Raw genomic sequence first — 23,088 nt, 5'->3', positions numbered from 1 at the left:
CTCTAATTTCTAGATCCGTCCCAACTTATATACCCTTTCACTATAGCACGACAATCTACCGAAGAAGCTCAGCTAATTTTAATCTTTCCACCATCCTAAACGCAAGACATATTTACACCCATTTTCCTCCATACAAAATTTATTTTAAATTTTACATTTTATGTAAAAAAAAAATTCCTTCATCACTATCCTATTTATTTTCAATATTTAAATTTCATAAATATCATAAATAGAACTTGTTTAAATTTATAAAATAAAATTTATTCATTAAATATTAAAATAACATTTAATTTGAGAGGTTAAAAAAAATAAAGGAATTAGATTGTAAAATATAAAGATAGAGTATATTATAGAAAAATTGATATATTATTAATTATAGAAATATTGATATATTATTTAGTGGAAAATAAATATTTAAATTTAATGAACAAGCGCCTCAATTTTAAATTTTAGATAGTAAATTGAAGGTGGATGCTCTTGCTGTATGAACAAATATCTATTATGACATTTGGATATTTTCTATAAAATTTAATCACACAGAATGACATCTATTAAAAATTATTAACTTAATAATTAAAAATATATATTAGACTATTTATAAGGGCATTCTAAATAGTCAAAAATACTTCCCACTCTACCTCCCTCCTCACGCACCTGCGAATCATCCTAACTGAAAAATGCTGGTGGATTTTTGCATCTGGCCCCACTTACAATTCCGGACTCAGAATTTAATTATGAAAAAATAAGGGGAAAAAGGTGGGAGGAAGAAAGAAACCCTATCTATCGTCCTCGTCTGACTCCGAAAGCGCCTCCTCCTCGCCCTCCGCTACCGGTCGCGTCAGAGGCAGTCCTTCCTTCTTCCCCTGTGCGATCGCTACGGCCTCGGCTTCGGGTTGTGTACCGGCGACGTTGATGAACTGCGAGGCGGGAGGGAAGGCCCATATCTGTGCCTGCCCGGACGCCTCCCCTGTTGGTTGCGGCAGTATCCAAAGCGCTCCCGGAGGTATCAACTTCCCTCCTCCGGCCGCCACGGCAGCCGTGCCACCCACCGCCCACATCGGCACCACCCCCGCCGGAGAGATCGGCGCCAGACCCGTCGATATGGAGATGGCGCCTCCCCCCTGCAGCAGAGGGTCTTGGATCGGATAGAACGCCGCGAGTGGGGCGAGCGCGGACGCGGTGGTCGTTTGCGCCGGTAACGCTCGCGTCGGCTGGAGCTTCTTGCGCCACTTCGCGGCGGACTCCTCCACAGATGTGGACGCCAAGGCCGGCGACGAGGACGAGGAAGGAGCCGCGGTGGGGATCTTGATCGCGCCGTCGACTACGGTCGCGATGGCGGGGACGGTCCCGGACCCCGTGGCGGCGATGATGGCCGGCTCCGCGTGCTGGAGGAGCCACCGGATGGTCTCGCCGTCCGACTTGTGCCCTAGCTCGCGTGTGAGCTGGAAGATCCGGGCGGCACAGGCTGCCGGCATCCGGATCCGCCGCCCCCTCCCTTCCACCTTAGTGTGCCGGTCCTTGGTCCTCGCCTCCTGCCGCCGAATGATGGGTAGCGCGCCAGTCCCCAGGAACTCCATGGGCTCTGGTTTCGGCGCGATCATACGGTATCCCGATCCTCTGCCGCTTCCTTCCGCCGTACCTCTGCTCTCTGCGTCGTCCTTGCCCGGAGAATCCATTTCCGCGGCCTCCGCCGCCGCCCTTGATCGTTCCTTTCTCTCGAGCGGGGTTGCAGAATAAGCAAAGTAAACCCTGGGAACCACCACCGTCTATTAATTCCTTGGTCGCCCAAGTGGGACCCAGAAACTTTTCATTACTTGGTCGCTCCGTGCGTAGATAATTAAACGGGTAAGGGAAAGTGGGTGAAAAAAGATGAGTGGGCCGGAAACGTACGCGTTTCGAGCGGAAAATAAGACAGCTGGAGCCAACCGAGCCGCAAAGCAAGAGGGACCAACGACTCAGTAAATGGTGAGAGAGGAGCCCACACCAAGGGAAATCATGTCTTTTATTTATCAATAATTCATCCAATAATCATGGATTAATACACAATTACACAAGCAATTAACCTAGAAATCCCTTACTAATGATCTCAAATGTGTGTGTTTGTCCAATTAAGTAGAACCAAATTGATAAATCTCACTTAAATAGTTGTAGTTTGCTTGTTTTTCTTCCACTCAATTTAAGATATTTCTATAAAAAAAATGATTTACCAAACCTAAATGAATATATATTTTTTCTAATCACATAGGTACAAATGTTTCATTTTTATTTCTACTATTTATTTGAATTTTTTTTGAACTTATCTCTCCTTTTTATTGTTTCAAAACATATTTTGAACTATGTTTTACAATGTTATAGGTTTCAAAAAATATGTATCATCATTAAAAGTAATTTGAAATTTATGCTTCATAATATTACTAATTTTAAAAAATATTGATTTTCTGTGTTGTTGATTTTCTGTGTTATTAATTATTAAAATCAGCACCATACAATAACATAGAAAATCAACCAAAGTGTTAAATTTTAAAAATTAACAGCACACAACCATATAGAAAATTAATCATGTATTGTTGAATTTCAAAAATCAATATCACTGTATTACTAATTTTCAAAATTCAACAACACAATAATATTGATTTTCAAAATCATGACCATTGTGTTGTTCTAATTTTCAAAATTCAGCAATACAACACAAAAGTATTGTTTTTCATAAAATCAGCAATAATATTTTTATTAACTTAAATTTTAAGAGATCATAACTTTTGATTGAGATTAAATCACAGGGCGCACAATACATCAAACTGAAACTCATTCAAATATCTTCGATTTGATATATTGTGTGTTCCATGGTTCAATCTGAATCAAAATTTATCATCTCTCAAAATTTACCTAGTATATATGTTGTAGTAGCTATGAAACCATTGTAATTTAATGCTTAGAATTACTCATGTTCGGTTTTAATGTCAATTCTTCCCCTAACATTTTAACAACTTTGGAGAAGCTGAGCAATGGAGAGCACCGTTGGACTCCTTATAGTCTCAGAAATCCACAAGAATTTAAATGGATCCAATCGGACTTGCCTAAGTCCATAAATGGTTTTCGGTCGAATCAACATTAAATTCCAACATGAGGCTGATATAATTCATATCAAATCCAACGTGGGTCTGATATTATATGAGTTTGATTTTTTTTTGTGTTGTTGTGTTGTTAATTTTTATAAATCACAAACACAGTGGGGTTGATTTGGAAAATCAACACTACAATGTTATTGAATTTTAAAAATTAGAAACACCTGAAACTAACACCATGGTGGTTAATTTTCGGTGTTGTTGTGTGTTGATGATTTTTAAAAATAAAAAACACAATAAATTAGTAACACAAAAAATCAACCCCGTATTATTGATTTTCGAAAATCAACAACATTATTTTCACTGTGTGACTGATTTTCAGCAACACCATGCAACAATATTATGTTGTTGATTTTTATAAATCATTAACATTATTAAGTATAAATTTCAAATCACTTGTTATGTTGCCAATTTTTCTAAAATAAGCAACACAGTTAAAAGTTGTTCGGAATTTTTTTTTCAAATGAACAATATTGATCCTATCTGAAAGAGAGGGAGGTGGCGCATTAGCTATAAGTGGCGTCGAGGTGGTTTAATATGTTCACTGAGAGAAGACTTTAAGTTGGAAGAAGATGGCACTAAGCGATTTTGGAGCTAAGAGCTACGAACCTGCGCACACCACAGACATAGCCAACGGAAACGTAGAGTGAGAACCAGGGAGGGGGACCCTGACATTGGTACTACGACGCTCAAGTTCAAACAATAGCCGAGCGAAATGGAGAAGACGATGAATAGTAGAACAACAGTGTAAATGTGCGAGTGTGTGGATGCGTATGCATTCATGCGCATACCTAGCCAACAGATATGACCCCTTTTTATGCCGCCTCTCATAACCTCCACATTAATGATACGATATATAGAGAATGTCTGATGTCAGAGAATGTCGAGTGATGGAGTATATACGACAATCTTCCTATAGGCGGAGGAAAGCTCCATTGCATGCATATGTTAGTGTAATAACATATCCCTGACAGGTTGTTACGATACTCTCTAACAATGCTATCTCCTAGAGAGTGTCTAATCATCTCTAGGCCAACCGACTATAGACTAGGAGTCATGCTCATTTGGAAAACTGGGCCTCAGATGTCCAATCAGCATTGGGACTGAGCGGATGCATGTAATTTGAGGGTCATGCCCATGAGTAGGAAGTTGAGCCATGGAGGTCCAGTCAGCTCTGAGACCGAACAGATGTAAAATGAGAGTCTTGCATTTGACGAAGCAAAAAGCTGAGCCCCCAAGGCCCAACCAATATTTGAGTCGACCGGGTTTATATTGGGAATTTGAAATCCGCTCGAACAGTATGTTCGATCGGACTTTATGTCGGAGTTCATCTTGCATTCGATCGCTATATTTGAATATAAAATTCGATTCAACCGAATGATATGTCTAGCTTGTTTAATCGTCTTTTGGTCTGATCGACCAGAGCACATGACGATGATACTAGATTTATTTCGACATGACATTAATATAACTTAAGAATTGACTTTTTCTTAATTTTGACCGTCATATCAGTCGACTTTCTTGATGTTAAATCCAACTTCAAGGAGCGAAATGCCTAGCATGTTCAATCAACATTTTGGTCTGATCAATCATAACACTTGATGATGATATTGGACTTATTTTAACATAACATCGATATAACCCAAGAATTAATCTCTTTTTAACTTTAACCTATCAACCAGTTTTCTTAATATCAAATCTAACTTTAGAGATTTGATCTTACTCGTCATATCAAATATAAAGGTGAGAAATGTTCAGAATTTTTTCGGATAAACAATGAAAAGGCAAAGAGAGGATCATAATTTTTACATTATAAAGGAAGATAGATTGCATTTTCAAAACCACGTGGCAAAACGCATATATATTTTTTAGTAAATCGCTAAAAAAAAAAAAAAACTCAACAATCAGTAATTCTTCGTGTCCATCTAACTACTAGTGACGTGGCCGCTGGCCCCACCGAGCACATGGAGCCCAAACCTAAGCCACCCACGTGAAGACACAGGTGTTGGTCCACCAGCGTTGTCGACAGAGCAGCTTTGACCATACTCACGGCACAACCAGTGTAGGAGTGGGACCACCGAGCAATAACCCAAATAATATTTCAAGAGTTCAAAATTACATTGTCCTCCCTCACGCACGTGCGCACCCACCCTTCCAGAGTGAAAAAATATGGTTGGATTTTTGCATCCAGCCCCATTACAAAGCCTACAAATTATAATTCGGTACTCAGAATTTGATTAGGAATAAATTAAGACGGGGAGAAAGGACGAATACCTACCTAGCCATCGTCCTCCGATTCCGACGGCGCCTCCTCCTCCTCTTCCTCCGCCTCCGGCGCTGCCCCTCCCATCAGATGCAGCTCTTGCTTCTTGCCATCTGTGTCTCCGGCGAAGAACATGCCGCCTGGATGCGCCGCTGCTATGGAGTGCGTCCCGGCCAGGTTGATGAACTGCGAGGTGGGAGGGAACGCCCATATCTGTGCCTGCCCGGACGCCTCCCCAGTCGCCTGCGGCAGCATCCACAGGGCTCCGGGAGGTAGCAGCCTCACTCCGCTGGACGCAGCGGCCGCGCCGCCGACCGCCCACATCGGCACAACCCCCGCGGGAGAGAGAGGCGCCAGACCCGTCGATATGGAGATGGCGCCTCCCCCCTGCAGCAGAGGGTCTTGCACCGGATAGAACGCGGCGAGCGGGGCGAGCGCGGGCGCGTTGGTCGTCTGCGCCGGTGACGCTCGCGTTGGCTGGAGCTTCTTGCGCCGCTTCACGGCGGATTCCTCCTCCCCGGAGGTGGATACCAGAGGCGGCTGCGAGGACGAGGAAGGAGCCTCGGTGGGGATCTTGATCGCACCGTCGACTACGGTGGCGATGGCGGGGACGGTCCCGGTCCCCGTGGCGGCGATGATGGCCGGCTCCGCGTGCTGCAGGAGCCACCGGATAGTCTCGCCGTCCGACTTGTGCCCTAGCTCGCGGGTCAGCTGGAAGATCCGAGCAGCGCAGGCGGCCGGCATCCGGATCCGCCGCCCCCTCCCCTCCACCTTGGTGTGCCGGTCTCTGGTCCTCGCTGTGGGTCGCCGAACCATGGGCAGCGCACCGATCCCCAGGAACGCCATGGGCTCCCGTTTAGGCGCGATCAAACGGTGCGCTGCGCCTCCTCCGCCGCCGCTTCCACCCGTTGGGCCACTACTCTCTCTCCCCGCCCCGTCCTCGTTTTCCCTCGCCGGAGAATCCATGGCCGCCACTGCCGCCGGCCGCGCGATCTGTCGCTTCTTCCTTCCTCTCTCAAGTGGGGTTGGAAGATAAGCAACTAAACCCTGGGAACCACCCTCCTTTTATTCCTGGGTCGCATCCATGGGCCCCCCTCAGAAATCGGACGGCCAGTAAACAAGATCACCACACCCGTCACCGACTTCTCGCGCCGTGACCCGTCCGATCCAATCGGCTCCTCCGTCCTCCATCTCTCTCAATGACCTCGATCAAACGGTGCGGGCCCCATCACTCGGTGTCGATTCCGTTTCCGTGTCCTACCCGGATCAGAACGTCCTCCGGCTGGTCAGGTTCGTTACTCCTCTCTAGAACGTGTCGCGAGACTACTGGTGGTAATGAGTGGGTTCATTATTTTACGCAGAAAGATGAGTGGTTTTTAACGGGTAAGGGAAAGGCGTAATAAAAACGGGTGGGGCTGGAAAGGTACGCGTGGCAAGCGATAAAGAGGACAGCTGGAGACAACCCAGCTCCAAAAGCTCCGGGACCACCCACATAGTAAATGGTGAGTCGGGGAGTCTACGATGGGTCCCCACTCAGCCCGCCAATGAGAATCTGTCAGTTAGTTTCACGTTGCGCATATTTAGATTTTTCATTCAATATTAAACTTATTATAAAGGTTTCATCAATATTAAAAATCCCTTAAATTTTCTATTTTGTTGTTACTAAAATACCTTCAAGTCGATTTACAAATTAAGATAAACCAAAACACAAATCTAAGATTAGTGTAGTTTAAAGTTCATGCCTAGATCAACATCATGCAAGTCGATTACAAATATCGACTAGAGAACTTTCTGCAACATGGCAATTTTGATACATCTTGCAAGCGAGGATGACAAAGAAGCTATACATCTCTCGTGTGCGATCAATCGAAGAGCGAAAGTTAGGGGAGCATAGGCCGAAAGGGTTAGAACATAGAGTTGTAAGTCAGGAGAGTGGCCGCAATTGAAGCTAAGCAGATGATCAGAGAAGGGAGCAAGGTGACATTCAGGAGCCAGCTTTCACCGAGATAGCCCGCAAGCGTAATTGTGCCGTCGGCCACCACTCGAGCTAGAGTTCCTGCTTCGGTCGAAAGTAGACCACCGTTGTAGGTTCCTCGTGTGAGGCGCGACGACATAACTTGGGCAAGAAGTGCTAAGTTGACACCTGCAATATACATTTTTGTTCCATGAGAATCATGGTAATAGTTGTGCAAGATGAGAACAGACATCAAAAGCCGTCGGTAATGAATGTAATCATCACAAATTTAACTGAATACCTTCTAGAACTTCAGCGGCGACAAATGTGATCAGGGCAGAGCTCACATATTGTGGCATTGTATAAGTAGATGTCAACTTGAAGCTTAATAGTATTCCTAACAACACCAAGATTTCAGATCCTAACAAAATTTGCCTGCAAAAATAAGTTGACATTATCACAAGGTCAACAACAATAATAGGAAACTGATAGAAGCTACCGAGTTTGATCCTAACAAAACCAAACAGAGCGTATAGAGTCAAATTGGTGAAACCAGATCATAGGTACCTGTCTTCAAACAAATTGCTGACGTAAGTGCCAACAACGGCGTTAACTGGAAGAACTGTAAGTCCAAGGACTGCTAGAAATATCGCCACTGAACTTGTAGACCATCCGAAGTAGAAACTGGTAATGACACTCGACTCAGCCAGTAGTATCTCCATTGCATATTTGAGCATAAAATATATCAACAGCTGAACCTATAGCACACAGTTTTAAGCAATTCAAAAATTGGACTTCTTTGATCATTTGCACAGACAATAATCGTACGAAATTTTTCAACATAGATGCTACTGATGATATTTCTTTTACCTTTACTGATGGAGTGAGCAATCTATAGGCTGAAGCAATTGAAGTCGCGGGCTCATGAGATTCCTCTTGCCCTTCATCGCTACCGTTGCATTCCTCGTCTCCTTCATCATTTTGCATCTTCTCTGAACTTAACAACAAAGGTTGCACTAGACCACTTTCTAATGCTTCATTATCTGCACGTCCTAATTTCGCAACAACACCAGACTTTGTAAGGACATGTATTTGATGTGAAGTTAAGATGGATCTAATTGTAAACATACTGGTATCATCTGGAAATACATGCTTCACTTCTGCATCATGAACTGGCTCCTTGAATGAAATCCATAACCAAATTAAGTATGCTAACCAAGCAAATGCCATAACCCAGCCAGGTAAAGTATCTTGATTAATCGTCAGCATGTATAACTTGAACCTAGTTTGAAGCAAGCCGGCAAGAGCAGGGCCACATGCCATTCCAAGAGCACTAGCACTGACAAAACCTGCCGAAGCTTTCATGCGGATTTCACGGGGTACACAGTCGCTGATGTATCGACGGTTTACAGCCCTTGCAGACCCCATCCTGCATTTGAGTATCGATCAATTCAATTGGTAAGTGACCGAGCTTCTCTGTATCTCTGTTAAATGATTATAGAAACCAAAACATATCATGGATAATGCTTAACAAACCGCATTAGTAAATTGTCAGACTCAGAATAATCACCCAAGAAAATTATAAGATTGAACTTACCCACACAGGAGACGACCTATGAGAAGAACCGTCAAGGAGTTGAGATCGTAAGCCAACGCGTACAAAGTATTGCCCAAAAAGAGTACGATGCTACTGAATACCAGAGGTTTAAAGTATGACTTATTAGACCATGCACTGAAATAAACTGAAGAAAATACTTGTGCCACAGCCATAGACCCAATAATGATCCCACAAACTGTTGCAGCTGCTCCAAGGATCGTCGAGTAGTCATCAGCGGTTGGCACGATGATATAAGTGTTGACCATATAAAGAAAGGTATTAACCAAGTTTAACATAAGAGACACAAAATAATATTTTTCCTTGTCGACTTGGTCTTCCCCTTCTTCAAGTATGAGTGCATGTTTCCCTAAGAATTGCAGGAAATTCGTAGAGCGAGTTAACTTGTCTACCGATGCATGTATCAAGTAAATCACAGGGTCTTGCACCTGATGCAAAAGAAAATAGAATTAAAACATGTAGCGAAAGGGACTAGAAGTATCACATTGTATATGCACTTGGTACTCGAGTTATAGAGATTGAATATCCTACCTCTAGAGTTGTTGAGGGCTGATCATAAATCGACGGATAACTCCCTTGGCGCTCTTGAAGCTCAGCAAGATTGCGAGACAAAGCTCCTACAACCGCTGCTATTCCCTATTAATACAGATCATGCGGACTTTTATAACAGAAACTACAACAGCTAGAACGAAAAATATCAAGAACAAAAGTGAAAGAGAGTACATACCACGTGCTTGAAAACTTGCTGTAGCTGAGAATAAGGATGATTTGATCTAGTACTGATATAATAATCAGTGAACTTATAGCCGAAACGTTTATCAAATTTCTTCAGTATTTTCCGAATTCCAGTAGCATTCATATCTACAAATTTGAGAAGCTTTAAAAGATCGTGTCCAACTGCTATATATGCTTCTCGCAATTCAGATATCTTAGATATAACTGGTGACTTGAGAAGCACTGTTCGCTCCTCTCCCAGCTCTTGGATCTTGTGCGCGATAATCCCTTGTTGCTCCAGAAAGAAGAGGACGGTCTTCTCGATCTACAAATAGAATGAAGTTAATAAAACCAAGTAGAGGAGTCTACTGAATTTCTTACCGAGTACAATAGCAATAAGAAACACTTCTCTGAAACTAAGTCCATCTACGATTTTAGACGTAGCTCATGCTTGTACCAGCTTCTACAAAACTATGCCCTGTCTACATAGGGACGCTATAATCTCACTGAACAGTGAGAGAACTACATGTGGCAATTGAATGTGAGAAAGTATCAGAAACTTTTAAAATCCAAGTCCCCTATTGCAAGGATAGAAGTAAAGGAATCGTGTCAAAAATAAGCTATGCACCATCTACATACTTGATCGTCTAGCATCCTTGCAAATTCTTTTAGGACACATTGACGCTCTTTTCCTCCTTGTTCAGTTTCTTGTACATGTTGCTTAACTTTCTTCTTCATCAATTTGTAGTTGATATAATACCTGGAACAGTACTAAATGTCATATAGCTCATGACAAACATATAAAGCATAACCATAAGCAGCTAAAGTGAAAAATCAATCTAGAAGTCAGCATCTGAATGCATTCACATAACAAATAGTTAATACGACGACAACATATATATGATAAAGTTGTATAGTTATGATTCGGGTACATAAATGACGGTGATTGTTAAACAATTGATGGAAGATTCAAAAAGGTCTCTACTAATGAATAAAAAATTTAATCCGACCGAACTGTTTTACTGACATACTAACATAGGAATGCGATATATAAATAGCAAATCTGCTGAAAACACCAAAGATGCATATTCCTAGGATCAAAACATTACCGAGCAAAAAACTGTTTGAGAATTGCATGGAGAAATTAAAGAATCCAGAGTCTTGGCACTACCATTCACAAGGCATTGAGCAGGGGAATTTATCATGTGAGAGAGGCAATGCATACGTTTTAACTGTTTTGCCATCCATAGTCATGAGTAAGCAAACAGAAATTTTTTTACATCAGTTTTTCTAAGTGTGGAACACATTTTTCCCTTTCATGCTGGTTAGGAGGGATTACTTTTACAACATTTAGAAATGAGCAACATGCCTCGAAATTTTTATTAAAGTAACAAAACACAGATTCTAGACTATTATTTTGATTGCTCATTTTTGCTGACTAAACAATGAATTGTCAAAAATAAGCATTCAAATTCACCATTGTTAAGATAGCTTATCAATCTAAAGGAACAAAAGTTGAGTTTCCAAGCGAATAAAAGGTCACGAGAGTTTAAACTCTGCTGGTTATTAGAAGGAATGCACAAATGCAATGTTGCATGTATGCTTGTTGCTTCAAAAAGGTTGAATGGATCTCTCCTAGTTTCGAGAAAATAAGCAAGGATGGGTCAAAAGAATGACCCATGAATTTCAAGATGCTGCATTTGTGAATCCATGACAATCTGTGCATACATATAAATGAACTATTACCCAAAGTGTCAGGTGCAATAATCAACAGTGTAATCGAATAATCTAAACCAACAACTGTTAGATTATTAAAATTTTTAACTAATGCTTCTTGCTCAACAACAAAGGTATAGGAATAAATTTACAGAATCTAGCTCCAGGAAAAAGCTTGACAATTAGAGTTAAATTTAGCAAAAGAGTGCATACTTCTCCCATTCTTGAACTCGATTCGCAGTCAACTTCTTCCCAAAGTTGACCATTCTGGCAAATGGACTCTGTTGAATAAAATAACATACGGAATCAGGAAATGATACAACCTTGCAAATCTTCACCTTCAAGCACAATCAAACTATGCGAGATATACTTCAATTACAGTCGTTGACCCAAAAGAAAACCTAAACATTGCATAAACTCATAATTTTCTTCAGTTTTTCAAAATAAGTTAGTCCTTCAAAGTATCAAAAGATTAAAGTGGCCAGTTTTCAGAATTTAGCAGATTACCATAAAACATAACAATTTTCCTTGAAAAAAATAATCCAATAAGAAAGTGCATGCAATATCAATTTAGTAGCTCCCATGCTTAAGGGTGGATATAGAAGCGGATGGCCTCCTTCATGATTTACTATGTACTGAGTATTCTACCTCACTTCAATTCTCATACCTGAAACTCCTCCACAACCTCCATACTAAAGACCGACAAAGGTCATAATTTTATTCTTATCAAAGGCAGCCATTGAACGCCCACAAAATTCCTACACATAAAGATAAACCAAACCAGGCGATTCACTCCCTTTTCGTTCTGAGAAATTTCAGCTGCAATAACCACAATGATTGCTCCGGACACAATGAGTACCATACTGAAGGCACAAAAGGGCGATTCCTTTCTACGCAAAACAAATCCGGCGATTCAACAACAACAACATCAAAGCAATGCCGTTCTTGAAAACTCCGGAAGAAAGGTGAAAAAAAAAACAACAACAAAAGTGCAAACCAAAGGGTAAAAACTGGATCTCTTTGCAATCGATGCCCGAGCAATACATTGGCGGGGATGAGAGGGGGAGAGCGAGGGGCGACCCACCAAAGGGAAGCGAGGAGAATGCGCCGGCGAGGGGAATGGATTCGCCGGTGAAGGAGAGGACGAGCGAAGAGAGGTCTTCGAAGGCGGTGGAAGCGATTTGTTTGTGTTTTTGATAACAAGTTATATATCGTCACATGCACACTAAGTTCAAAGGTTAATTAATTATTATTATTATTATTATTATTATTAAGATTCTTTTATATAAAAAAGCAAAATTAATTGGTAAATTATAATATTATTTTATATGAATTTCAAGTTTTGTTCATTTTAAAAAAAAAATAATTAAAGAAAATACAATCAATAAAATTACCATAAAGTTCATAATAATTGAGCGGCATAAATTATTACCATAAAGTCAATGATAAACATTCATTCTTTTTAGTAAATGGAAATAATATAATGCTACTAAATATGAGAATATTATAAGAATATTCGAATGACAAAAAGCATATACTTCAAAATCATTTGGTTCACGATTAAAGTAACGATGGAAAGATGATGAGTCCATATCTTACTTTAAATTTGGAACATGTGGAATGTTCATGAAGTGCTCGTAGATGTCTTCTCTTTTTTCTTATGGTGTTTAATTGATATGGTCCACATTGGATTACTATTGCAAGGTCACAATCCATATCTTGGTTAGGTTAATATTTGAATTTTCGATCAATTTAGCACGAGTTCTCTCTTGGGATAGTTGTTCTCCACTTGCATCCGTCTTGTGATTGGTGGTGGTGATTTTGCCCATCGAAAGCTATGAATTTCGTCGAAAGGAGACTTCAAGGAGAACCTTCTAGCCGATCCCGGATCGGTAGGCATTGTCGACGCAGATAAGCGATGGTAGTGGGGAGAAAAAAAAGGAGCTGACCCGACGTCGTCCTTCCGGTCACTAAGTGATCCACCTCCTCATACCTTCCTATTCATTTCAGGGCAAAAGATCACTGTTAGAAGATTATGCTTTCATGAACATTGTATCTGATTTGATTTCTCACAGTTGACAAGATTATAAAACCATAATTAAACAAGCAACTATTCTATTAGCGAAGAATAAGCAACAAAACCAACTTAAGAATGATTTCAACAACTAAGAACTACACATGATTGTTCAAATGCAAAATTAAGAGTTCAAAGTTTTATGTTACATGGAACATAAATATCGCAAGCTGTTGTCATTTACTTAATATAAGCTCCAAAAAGAGTCAATTAGACTGCCAAATAACAATCAGGTTGAGATAAAAGATTCAAATTCTTCCTTAGCTTCTCCCTTTCTACATTGTGCCATCAGTGTATCAATGTGCATTTTCTTATCCCTTTTCTTCAGAACAATCAAATAATCCATGAAGATCTCCCATGATTCGCCATTATATTGAGTCTTTTACGCCGCACCTTTGCATGCTCTACTTGTTTCAGCTTTTTCTAGCGTTCCTTCATCGAGAAAAGTTCTTATTGATGCATAAGCAACATGGACGTCGTAGGTTGAATGTTTGCTCCCATTCTTTGAAGGGTGCTTCAGTGCCAAAGGTGACACATTCTTCACTCACTGTAAACACCAATTGGAGCTTAATTAGTTCATTTCTATAAATGATCATTCTATGTTGGAAATTTTTTTTGGAAGATGGTGGCATTTTCTCATCATAACATCCATGTTGTATGGCATAGGCACAAAAGTGCCAACAGCCAATTCTAAGCATAGCATGCTTACATGTTGTAAGTCATCAGATTCGTCATATTCCTCTTTGAAACATCAAGCATAATTCTTACTTAGTTCAAATAAAAAAGGTGTCACTTGACTAAAATGGAGATCATATTCTCAAAAAATCAAACACGAGTAACAGAAACAAGCACTTCCTAGCTCTTACCTAACCATCACACCTAAACAATGTCGCATGCTATTCGTAACGAGTTTTTCTACCCGAGTCCATGTTTGTGCTGTGTGCCTATAAAAGAATAGTTGAACCCCTACTTGAGAAGCTTATATGCCTCAGAAATTAGTTCCATCACAGCTCTTAAGTGAAGCTAAGTATTGCTAACTCATTTTACTCGGTGAATCATAAAAAGAATCTCTCAAAGCAATGGTGATAGTTTCTGTAATATCCGCAAACTAATGGTTAATTAAGAGGATTCGTTCAATTGAATTAAGAATTTATTAATATAGATAGATTTGAAATTATGTATATGATATATATGGATAGATATAAGAGATTTGATTCAATATTAAATTAATGACTAATATAAATGATATATTATATATATAAAGTAATGCAATGGAGGTGCATTTGTTTAGAAAAATATAATATGTTAATTATTATGTATATATATATATATATATATATGGAAATATATAATTTGATTCAATATCAAATTAATGACTTACAAATATTACCATGTATAGCTAATATATATATGGATTTATATAAATATGGAATTATTAAATGGAATTATAGAACCATGATATAGGTTTCTATTTAGACTTTGTATCAAGATCTATAAGAATAATATATAGGACTTATCATTTAGGAAATCTAACTAGTAAGTAAATACTCATGTGTAAACACCTAACCAATGAAATATGTTGTAGATAATAACTAAGAATTTCAAGATTTCATCACATACAAATTATATATGCATATACGGAAAATTATATAATTATGATGTGGATAAAGGATAAAGATAAAAATTTAGTATGAGGTTTTATATAAAAATATAAATAGGAATTAAAGGACTTAGCATTTAGGGATAAAACTTAATATGTAGAAATTTTAAAGATGAATATAAAAATAAAATATTTGGTACGTTATAAAATATAAAATATATAACGTGTAATATGTAACATAAATGTATGTCTAATAAATTATAATATGTGAATTAACTATTACTATGTATGTATGATAATAGATGGATATCTAATTAAAATGGAAATAAAATAAATCATATAGTTGGAAACGTGTAAACTATAGTATCATAAATATATTTTATAAATATGTATATGTAATATGTAATATAAATTATATAAGAAACGTATATATAATAAATTTTAATATGTGAATTAAATATTACTATGTATATATGATATAGATTTGGATATATATATAGGAAATTTTATCCAATATCAAATTGACGGCATGATATACATATAATAAGATTTACAGTAGGGTTTCTCTGGTCCGCAAATTACGGAACAGGGATGGTCCACTACATGAGGACCCTTGATTTGGATGGATCCCATCTTTAAATAGGTAGCGTCCATCCAAATCAACGATCTAAAAAAGTGGATCATCCCCTGGTCGCAATTTGCGGACCAGAGGATCCGTCCTCTAAGATTTATACGGCATAGTTGATAGAATTTAGACAAAATTAACGCCTCCACTTTATACAAAAACCCTCACCTAGAACCCAACGTGGGATATTCATTGTCGCCGGCCCTAAGAAGATTTCCCCCACCATTTGTTTCTCCACCGGTACTAGAGTTTCAAGGGAAGACAAGGAGTAATAGCTAAGTACTTAAGGCATGTTCTCAATTGCCGCCAGCCCTAAGAAGATTTCCCCCACCCTTTGTTTCTCCACCGGTACTAGAGTTTCAAGGGAAGACAAGGAGTAATAGCTAAGTACTTAAGGCATGTTCTCAATCATATTATTGTTTTAGTTTAGTTTCTATGTCTTGTGTGTTTCGAGGTGTTTTTTTTAAGCTTGTAAGGTTAACTTGTTTTCCTTGCTATAATACCATGTTTCGGACCATATGAATTGTGCATGTTCTTCTCATATTATGTTTTATTTTAGTTCCCTAAATTTATGGATGTTTAGATAAAGTTCGATTTTTAATGGCGTTAGGAGGTCCTGAAATCTTCATGTTTTGATAATTATTCTATACCATATTATGGGATCATGCACGTTTTAAACCCCCATGTTGCACTTTTGTACGTTTTAAATCCCTCATCATGCACGTATTAATATCATGGGATTAATATTTCTAGTTCGCCTTTTTCAATAAGTTGTGTTTTTAGCATGTATGTTTTAATAATCATGTATGCATTAATTATGTTTTGATGGCCATGTATGTTAAGGAATATGGAATTATTGCTTGCAAATACGCATGATATAAAAGATGGGTTATAAGTTGTAGTTTTTTTTGTTTGAGCATGTATGCCATGCTTTAATGATCGTGTACGTATGGATTATATTTATAATCATCATGCATGCTATAGGGATTATGAGAATGTCATATGCATGTTGAATGAAAAATGTTTTTCTTAAGAAGGGGGTTTTATAGGTTATGGACAATCATGTTGCATGCATGCCTATGTAGAATTATGATTATGGTTATATACATGTTGATATTTATGCCTCTGTAGGGATCATGATTATGATTATGTACATGCTTATGTTCATGCTTATATAGGTATCATGTTCATGTTTATGTAAATTTTTATGTTAATGTTCATACTTATGAAGTGGTCAAGTTTATGTTAGTGTATATTTTTTTTTGGTTATGCCCATTTTAACCATCCTATTCAAGTTTATGCATGTGTTTATGTTCCATGCTTGAGTAGGCTTATGATGATTCATGTTCCTCATTCATGATATCTTTACATGCTATATGTACTTATAAATTTAGTTTAGTTAGGCTTATGTTTCCTCTTTTCATCATGATAACTTTAATTGCTCCTGAAATGAACCTTCTTACGTTTATGCTCATGTACATGTTTATATTCATGCCTATACAGTGATCATCCTTATGTTTATATTTACACTTATGTCTATGCTTATGAGATAAATGTGGTTACTTGTACTCGGAGACCTAAGCCTGGGAAAGCGTACCAAATCTTGTTATAGGTTAAGTCATGAACAGGGGACCTAAGCTAGTTTGCCAAATCATGTTCTGGGATGGTGGTATGATTCGGGGACCTAAGTCCGGTGAGCGCGCCAAAATCAAACAAGATATGTTCTGGGATAGTGGTATGATCCGGGGACCTAAGCCTGGTGAGTACACCAAAATCAAACAAGATATGTTCTAAGATGGTGGTATGATCCGGGGACCTAAGCCCGATGAGCGCGCCAGAATCAACCCGAAGGTCTTCTAGATTAATTCCGCATTTAGTTATATTTATTTTTCTTCAAGTCGTTTATGTAATATTATTTGAACCAAGAACCGTTATGGAAGTATGAGTATGTGGTGTCTATAGTTTATGTATTATAAAAAAAATTAAAAAAAAAACTAGGGGCCTTACAGTTTTTTTAGAAGACACTAAATATAACCAGGAAGATCATTTTGGCAGGAGTAAAACACTGGTTTTGAATAACAATATCATCAAATTATTGGTTGAATATTTCAGTCACACAAATGACCTTTAAATTCAAAGAAACTCTTGAGAATGCATATGCACTCAATCTGCGTCTCTGTTTGAGTGCTTCACTACCACGATATTGATGAACCTTTCCTCTAATCAATTATGTAACAATTGTTTGGAGTCCTCATTCAGTTACGAATTCATCATCTCAAACTTGAGGATGGAGAGCTTGAGGAAAACAAGCTCCTCAACACCTGTCATCGAGTTCAAATCAACCACCTAACTGGAACGAAGAACATTGGATAACCTTAAAGAGATCAGTCAATATCAAAGGCGACAACGGATTGGGATTGAGAGTGTTCGGAGAAATCAATTCCAGGCCAACCAATGATCAAAATCCCTCTTTTATTTTATATATTTCACCATCCCACCAACAACATTTCTATCCATCGAGCGCATCCGATCAAATCAACAGCAACAAGAAGAGGACCAGCAATTCGTAATTCGAAACGCAGTAAGAGAGTGTGTGAGAGAGAGAGAAATGGAGAAGGGCACCTCTTGTGAGTATAGCGCCTCCGCCAGGTATTTGCTCGATCGCTTCGCCACCAGATTCGTCCTTCTCGCAATCGCCATCGCCGACGCCACCGCCATCCCGATCCTAAACCTACCGCCCGACGTCTGGAGAGAGATTCGGGCCGGCCCAATTAAGATCAACTCGGCCTAATTAAGCCCATCGAATACTTTGGGCAATTTACTAAAACACGCTTCAAATGTTTAGTTTTGCAAATTTTCATAGGAAAAATACCTTTAACTCTTATCTATTTTCTATCAAGTATTTTACCCTCTATATTTTAAAAATAATATTTAACCCCCTTTGACTAAAATTAAATATGAAAAAAAATAATTATATCCTTATCTTTTTGATTTTTTTTTGATAACCTTAAAAAGAAAAAAAAAATCATATTGAATTTATTGATAATTTAGTTTTACTTTGTTTCCTGTTGATATCTGAACTAATTTTCAATGCTTGAATTGATAATTTTAACATGTATATTATTGCTAATTTACTAATTAAAATGTAACATCCAAAAATATATAAAGATTAATATTTAATTATAGGAATAAAATAAAATTAAATAGTTTAAAATATATATTTTCATTGTTCCGATTTAAATATAATGTATCATGATTATTTTCTTCACTTCCCCTAAATTTAAAATTTTAGATTCACCTTTGCCCACGATTATATAAGGTTATGTAAAAATAGATGAATGTATAGTTTTCTTTTCTTATGCGAAGGTAAATTTTCTTCATTTTTTCTAGCTCTTTTGTTTTCTCATGCATGCACACGAGTCTCACATCTCAGTTCATCACTGACTTGATCATCAAAGAGGGTAATATCGACAATGTCAATCCTCAGCTGACAAACTTTGATTTATAGGACACTGAGAGTTGACGCACCGATAGGGATGGCAATGGGTAGGATTTTATATCCTCCGTACTCATCCTCATTTATTATATCTATACTCATACTTATCCTCGTACCAATCGGGTATTTAACTTTCATACTCATCCCCATACCTGTCGGAGTTTCGGGTATTCATATCCTACCCATCATCCTATTACTCCCTACCACCCTAACATTCTCATTTTTTAAAAAAAAAATATTTCAATGTATTTGTCAGCTCTTCCTCGGCTCGTGCTCCTTCGATCGGATGAACATTCCCCGTGGAAAAAAAGATGAGATACGTGTTGAAGACCGGATAAAGAGACAAACCAAGTTTTTTTTAAGATGTATATATATATATATATATATATATATATATATATATATATATATCGGGTAGGGTTTATCATATCCGCCTCTATACTCATACCCGAATACCCATTTACTATACTCGGATATAAAAATTTCCTCCATATCCTCCATTAAGGTCAGATGTCGGATTAGCCATCAAATTCGGATGAAATTGTCATCCCTACGCACCGACAAATCGGCATCAACCATATATCCAAGCGAGTGACGAAGGACACTATCACTTGATGCTTATATATATATATATATATATATATATATATATATATATATATATATATATATATATATATATATATACGATTTTGTTATACTGCGCGACACGCACAGTACGCGACTGTGCGCGTCGTGCAATATAGCACGATTTTTTTGTTTTTTTTTTAATTTTGATTAAAAAAATAACTAAAATATATTAATTTTGATAAAAATAAATAAAATATATTTTTTAAGATTTTATTAGTAGGGTTCAGACATCCTAATTGGGATATAATTTTTCAGTTAATTTTTTTTTTAAGATTTTATCTCTAGGGTTTAGATTTTCCAATTGAATTATAATATTTAGTTAAAAAAATTTAAAAATGAAATAAATTTAAATATTTATGGAGTATTGTAATATGTTAAGGGGATATCTTAACATAGCTACTTATATAAAGAAATATTGTTTTTTTAATTCAAAATATCTGTGTTTTGTTTTTTTTTATAATTAATTTTTGAATTAAAAAAAATAATTAAAATATTTTTAAAAAAATTTATTTCTAGGGTTCAGGTTTTGGATTATAGTATCAAAGCTATTTTTTTTTTAGATTTTACCTCTAGAATTCAGACTTTGGGTTATAGTATCAAAACTATTTAGGGTTCAAGCTTTGGGTTATAGTATCTGATCCTGTCCGAACGATGAATCAACGGACGCTGGGCACGTGGCGCTCTCCAAACTGCTGACGTAGATCTTTGACCGGTCGTGTGGACCTCCGACGAACCTGCAAGGAAGTCGGGCCGGGAGGGGGTTCCCGACGACGACCCTCCGACGCTCAAGTCAGGCAAGAGGAAGACGAGAAAGTGGCTTCGAATACGGGAGAATGCGTACCTCCGGCGAAGTGTGAGGCTCCTTATATAGGGTTGTGAAGAGGCTCACGCACACATACCGAGGCGAATGCGTGTCTTCTAACCATACCTCAGTATGGGCTTGTTAGAAGAGCTTACCTGACACCATACTGCTACAGTCCGAGCACATCTCTGATGGGACAGTGGAACCCTCTGTCGTAAGATCTTGCGTATGGCCTGGTCGTCGAACATACCCGCTGTCAGAAGATGTTCCCTTGTCCTTTTGCCTCTTCTTACCACATGCTGAGCATCCGGCCGGTCGACCGTCCCCTCACGTCCGGCCGGTCATATGTGCTGGTCGGCTCGGGAGATTCTCGGTCGTATGCTCTGTGGTCCGCTCGGGAGATTCCCGGTCGTGTGCTCTGTGGAGACTGTTCGCAGTATTACTACTTTATGCCTTCGGCCGAGTGAGCTACCCGCTCGGGCATACAACCCTGTTCAACATGAGCGTCGGAACCCCGACTCCCCGCCGGGGTGTCTTTGCTTCCATTCGGAACGTTCGGTCGGTCGCCCCTATCTTTATCCGCTCGGCCAAACCCCTGATTGACCTTTTACCTTTCAACCTCCACGTGGCGTTGACTCTTCTTAAAGGGGGGTCCCCCTTCCTTACTACCGGATCACTTGCCTCCCCTTTAAGTCTAGTCGAAGGAGGCGATTAGTCCGACTGACTGGACCATCAGTTGTGCCGAGCGGCGTCCATATGCATCTTTGCTTCCGCTCGGATACAGGGGACAGCTAAAACGCCAGTCAACGCCAACATTCCTCGGTATCTTTTCGAAGTTTTCGCCAATCTCCATCATTAAGGTCGAGCACGCGCTCATTAAATGCGCTCCAGTGGCCGAATGCCATGTGTCGAGGCTGCCGTCATTGTACGGCGGTGGCGTGGTGTTTTGACGGGATCGAGGCGGTTCGAAATGAATGGTGCGATGCGTGCTCCAGTTCTCGCGACCTGAATCCGACGGTGGAGGCCGCTCGGGTTCCACTCTATAAAGGCTTCGCTTTCTTCCTTCGCCGCATTTCTGCTCTCACGTGCTCTATAGCTTCTCGTTCTCAGCATTCTAGCGACCCTGTTCTTCTGTTCTCCGACGATCTTTCTTCGATCCTCCTTGTTCTCTGTAAGGCTCTTCCTCTGCTCTATCTTTGGTTCTTGTGGCTCGTGTTTCTTTGCGTTTCTTTCCCGAGTTTTGGCTCTCGGGGCACTATTTTGTTTGCCATCTTCTTTCTTTTATCCTCTGCCTTTCGTCTTTTTTGGTTTCGTCCGCTCGGCCAATGGCTAGCTCCTCCCAACCTCTAGACCAAGCTCTCGGCCCATGGTATACTACCATGGAGTCGCGCTTCGATCGGTGCGACGCCGATATTTTGATGGATAATTTTGACATCCCATCTGACTTCGAAATTATCTTACCATTTCCTCCGCTCGGCCTCACAAACTGCCGCGCGGAGCCTTTTGTGTTTTCCGCGACCAATTCACAGCCGGTCTGCGATTTCCCATTCATCCCTTCATCGTTGATGTCTGTAATTTTTTCGGCATTCCGCTCGGAAGTCTAGTCCCTAATACTTTCCGCCTTTTATGCGGCGTCGTTGTCCTGTTCAAAATCCATCACATCCCCCTCCGACCGGAGGTTTTCTATTACTTTTATTACCCTAAACAGTCTGAGCTGGGCACATATATGTTCCAGGCTCGGCCCGGTTTAGTTTTCTTCAATAAACTTCCTTCTTCCAATAAGCATTGGAAAGAATTCTACTTCTACCTTCGTATGCCCGAGCGGGCCCCCTTCCTAACGAAGTGGCAGATCGGACCACCAACCTCACCAGAGCTTAACAGGTTCAAAACCCGACCGGACTATCTTCATGCGGCCAACATGCTGGCCGGTCTGAGGTTTGACATCAACAAATTCCTGCCTGAAGGGGTGATGTATATATTCGATCTGAGTCCAATCAAGACCCCCCTTCCGAGCGGCTTCGGTAAGAATTTTACTTTGTGCATTCGTTTTAATTGCTAACTGATTTTCTCTGTTTTCCTTTGCAGCAAACATTGTCATGGAGTCGGTGATGGCTGACATTTTGAAGAGAAAGGCGGCGGTGCTCGAAGCCGCGACGGCCAAAGAAATGGAGACGCTCGGCATCCAGCCGGTCAGCTCTAATGAGGGGGAGAGCGAGACAAATGCTGGGGAGTCAGCCGCTCAGGCTTCTCTCCCAGAGCCAGTGGCTGGCGCAACTGCTAGTCGAGAGCCTTCCGTCCGGGATGAAGGCTCGGCTCAGGAGGAGGAGCGTCCCCTTCGTCAAAAACGACGCCGCACGGAGACACCGCTCCGCTCAGCTACATCTGCGGTTCATCCATTCGAGCGGGCCACCTCTGCTTCTCGAGGCAAAGTGCCAGAGGTGGAGGCGCTTTCATCCGATCGGATACCCTCCCAA

At 39.7% G+C, this 23,088-nt stretch overlaps 3 protein-coding genes and 1 long non-coding RNA gene across 6 annotated transcripts; all 4 read right to left on the bottom strand.

Annotated features, from left to right (window-relative positions):
* Positions 1-549: 549 nt before the first annotated feature.
* LOC121995815 (transcription factor PCF2-like) lies at positions 550-1,981 on the bottom strand. Its single transcript, XM_042549594.1, has one exon. The coding sequence runs from the start codon at positions 1,674-1,676 to the stop codon at positions 777-779; it is 900 nt and encodes a 299-aa protein (XP_042405528.1). The 5' UTR covers positions 1,677-1,981; the 3' UTR covers positions 550-776.
* Positions 1,982-4,902: 2,921 nt separating this feature from the next.
* On the bottom strand, positions 4,903-6,490 carry LOC121995814 (transcription factor PCF2-like). Its single transcript, XM_042549593.1, has 2 exons — positions 5,404-6,490; positions 4,903-5,330 (listed from the first exon to the last, which is right to left on the bottom strand). Exon 1 carries the CDS (start codon positions 6,352-6,354, stop codon positions 5,404-5,406), a length of 951 nt encoding a protein of 316 aa, XP_042405527.1. The 5' UTR covers positions 6,355-6,490; the 3' UTR covers positions 4,903-5,330.
* A 768-nt stretch (positions 6,491-7,258) lies between these two features.
* On the bottom strand, positions 7,259-12,582 carry LOC121995812 (SPX domain-containing membrane protein OsI_21475-like). Of its 3 annotated transcripts, none has more exons than XM_042549590.1 (10): positions 12,472-12,582; positions 11,601-11,668; positions 10,311-10,431; positions 9,685-9,996; positions 9,489-9,593; positions 8,940-9,385; positions 8,213-8,771; positions 7,910-8,100; positions 7,644-7,777; positions 7,259-7,531 (listed from the first exon to the last, which is right to left on the bottom strand). In XM_042549590.1, the coding sequence occupies exons 2-10, from the start codon at positions 11,651-11,653 to the stop codon at positions 7,293-7,295; spliced, it is 2,160 nt and encodes a 719-aa protein (XP_042405524.1). In that variant the 5' UTR covers positions 11,654-11,668; positions 12,472-12,582; the 3' UTR covers positions 7,259-7,292. The 3 variants fall into 3 exon arrangements, with proteins under 3 accessions (XP_042405524.1, XP_042405526.1, XP_042405525.1); XM_042549592.1 differs by having other exon boundaries at positions 8,213-8,394; positions 8,473-8,771; positions 11,601-12,559; XM_042549591.1 differs by having other exon boundaries at positions 12,385-12,559.
* A 934-nt stretch (positions 12,583-13,516) lies between these two features.
* LOC121995811 lies at positions 13,517-18,452 on the bottom strand. The gene is made up of 2 exons (XR_006115912.1): positions 18,309-18,452; positions 13,517-14,008 (listed from the first exon to the last, which is right to left on the bottom strand). It is a non-coding gene; the product is annotated as an uncharacterized LOC121995811 (long non-coding RNA).
* Positions 18,453-23,088: the final 4,636 nt, after the last annotated feature.

Source organism: Zingiber officinale, chromosome 6A (assembly GCF_018446385.1).
Source record: "Zingiber officinale cultivar Zhangliang chromosome 6A, Zo_v1.1, whole genome shotgun sequence".
Classification (NCBI taxonomy): Eukaryota; Viridiplantae; Streptophyta; class Magnoliopsida; order Zingiberales; family Zingiberaceae; genus Zingiber; species Zingiber officinale.
Note: the sequence above shows the minus strand (reverse complement) of the source record. Positions and strands in the feature narration are given on the sequence as shown.

Bases quoted from the DNA above. Each gene is read 5' to 3' on its own strand.
- LOC121995814 (XM_042549593.1), bottom strand. From the start codon at position 6,354: ATGGATTCTCCGGCGAGGGAAAACGAGGACGGGGCGGGGAGAGAGAGT.
- LOC121995815 (XM_042549594.1), bottom strand. From the start codon at position 1,676: ATGGATTCTCCGGGCAAGGACGACGCAGAGAGCAGAGGTACGGCGGAA.
- LOC121995812 (XM_042549590.1), bottom strand. From the start codon at position 11,653: ATGGTCAACTTTGGGAAGAAGTTGACTGCGAATCGAGTTCAAGAATGG. The intron at 9,594-9,684 runs GTATGTACTCTC...CTGTATTAATAG, and splicing joins AGCAAGTTTTCAAGCACGTG to GGAATAGCAGCGGTTGTAGG. The intron at 7,778-7,909 runs GTACCTATGATC...TTATTTTTGCAG, and splicing joins AGCAATTTGTTTGAAGACAG to GCAAATTTTGTTAGGATCTG.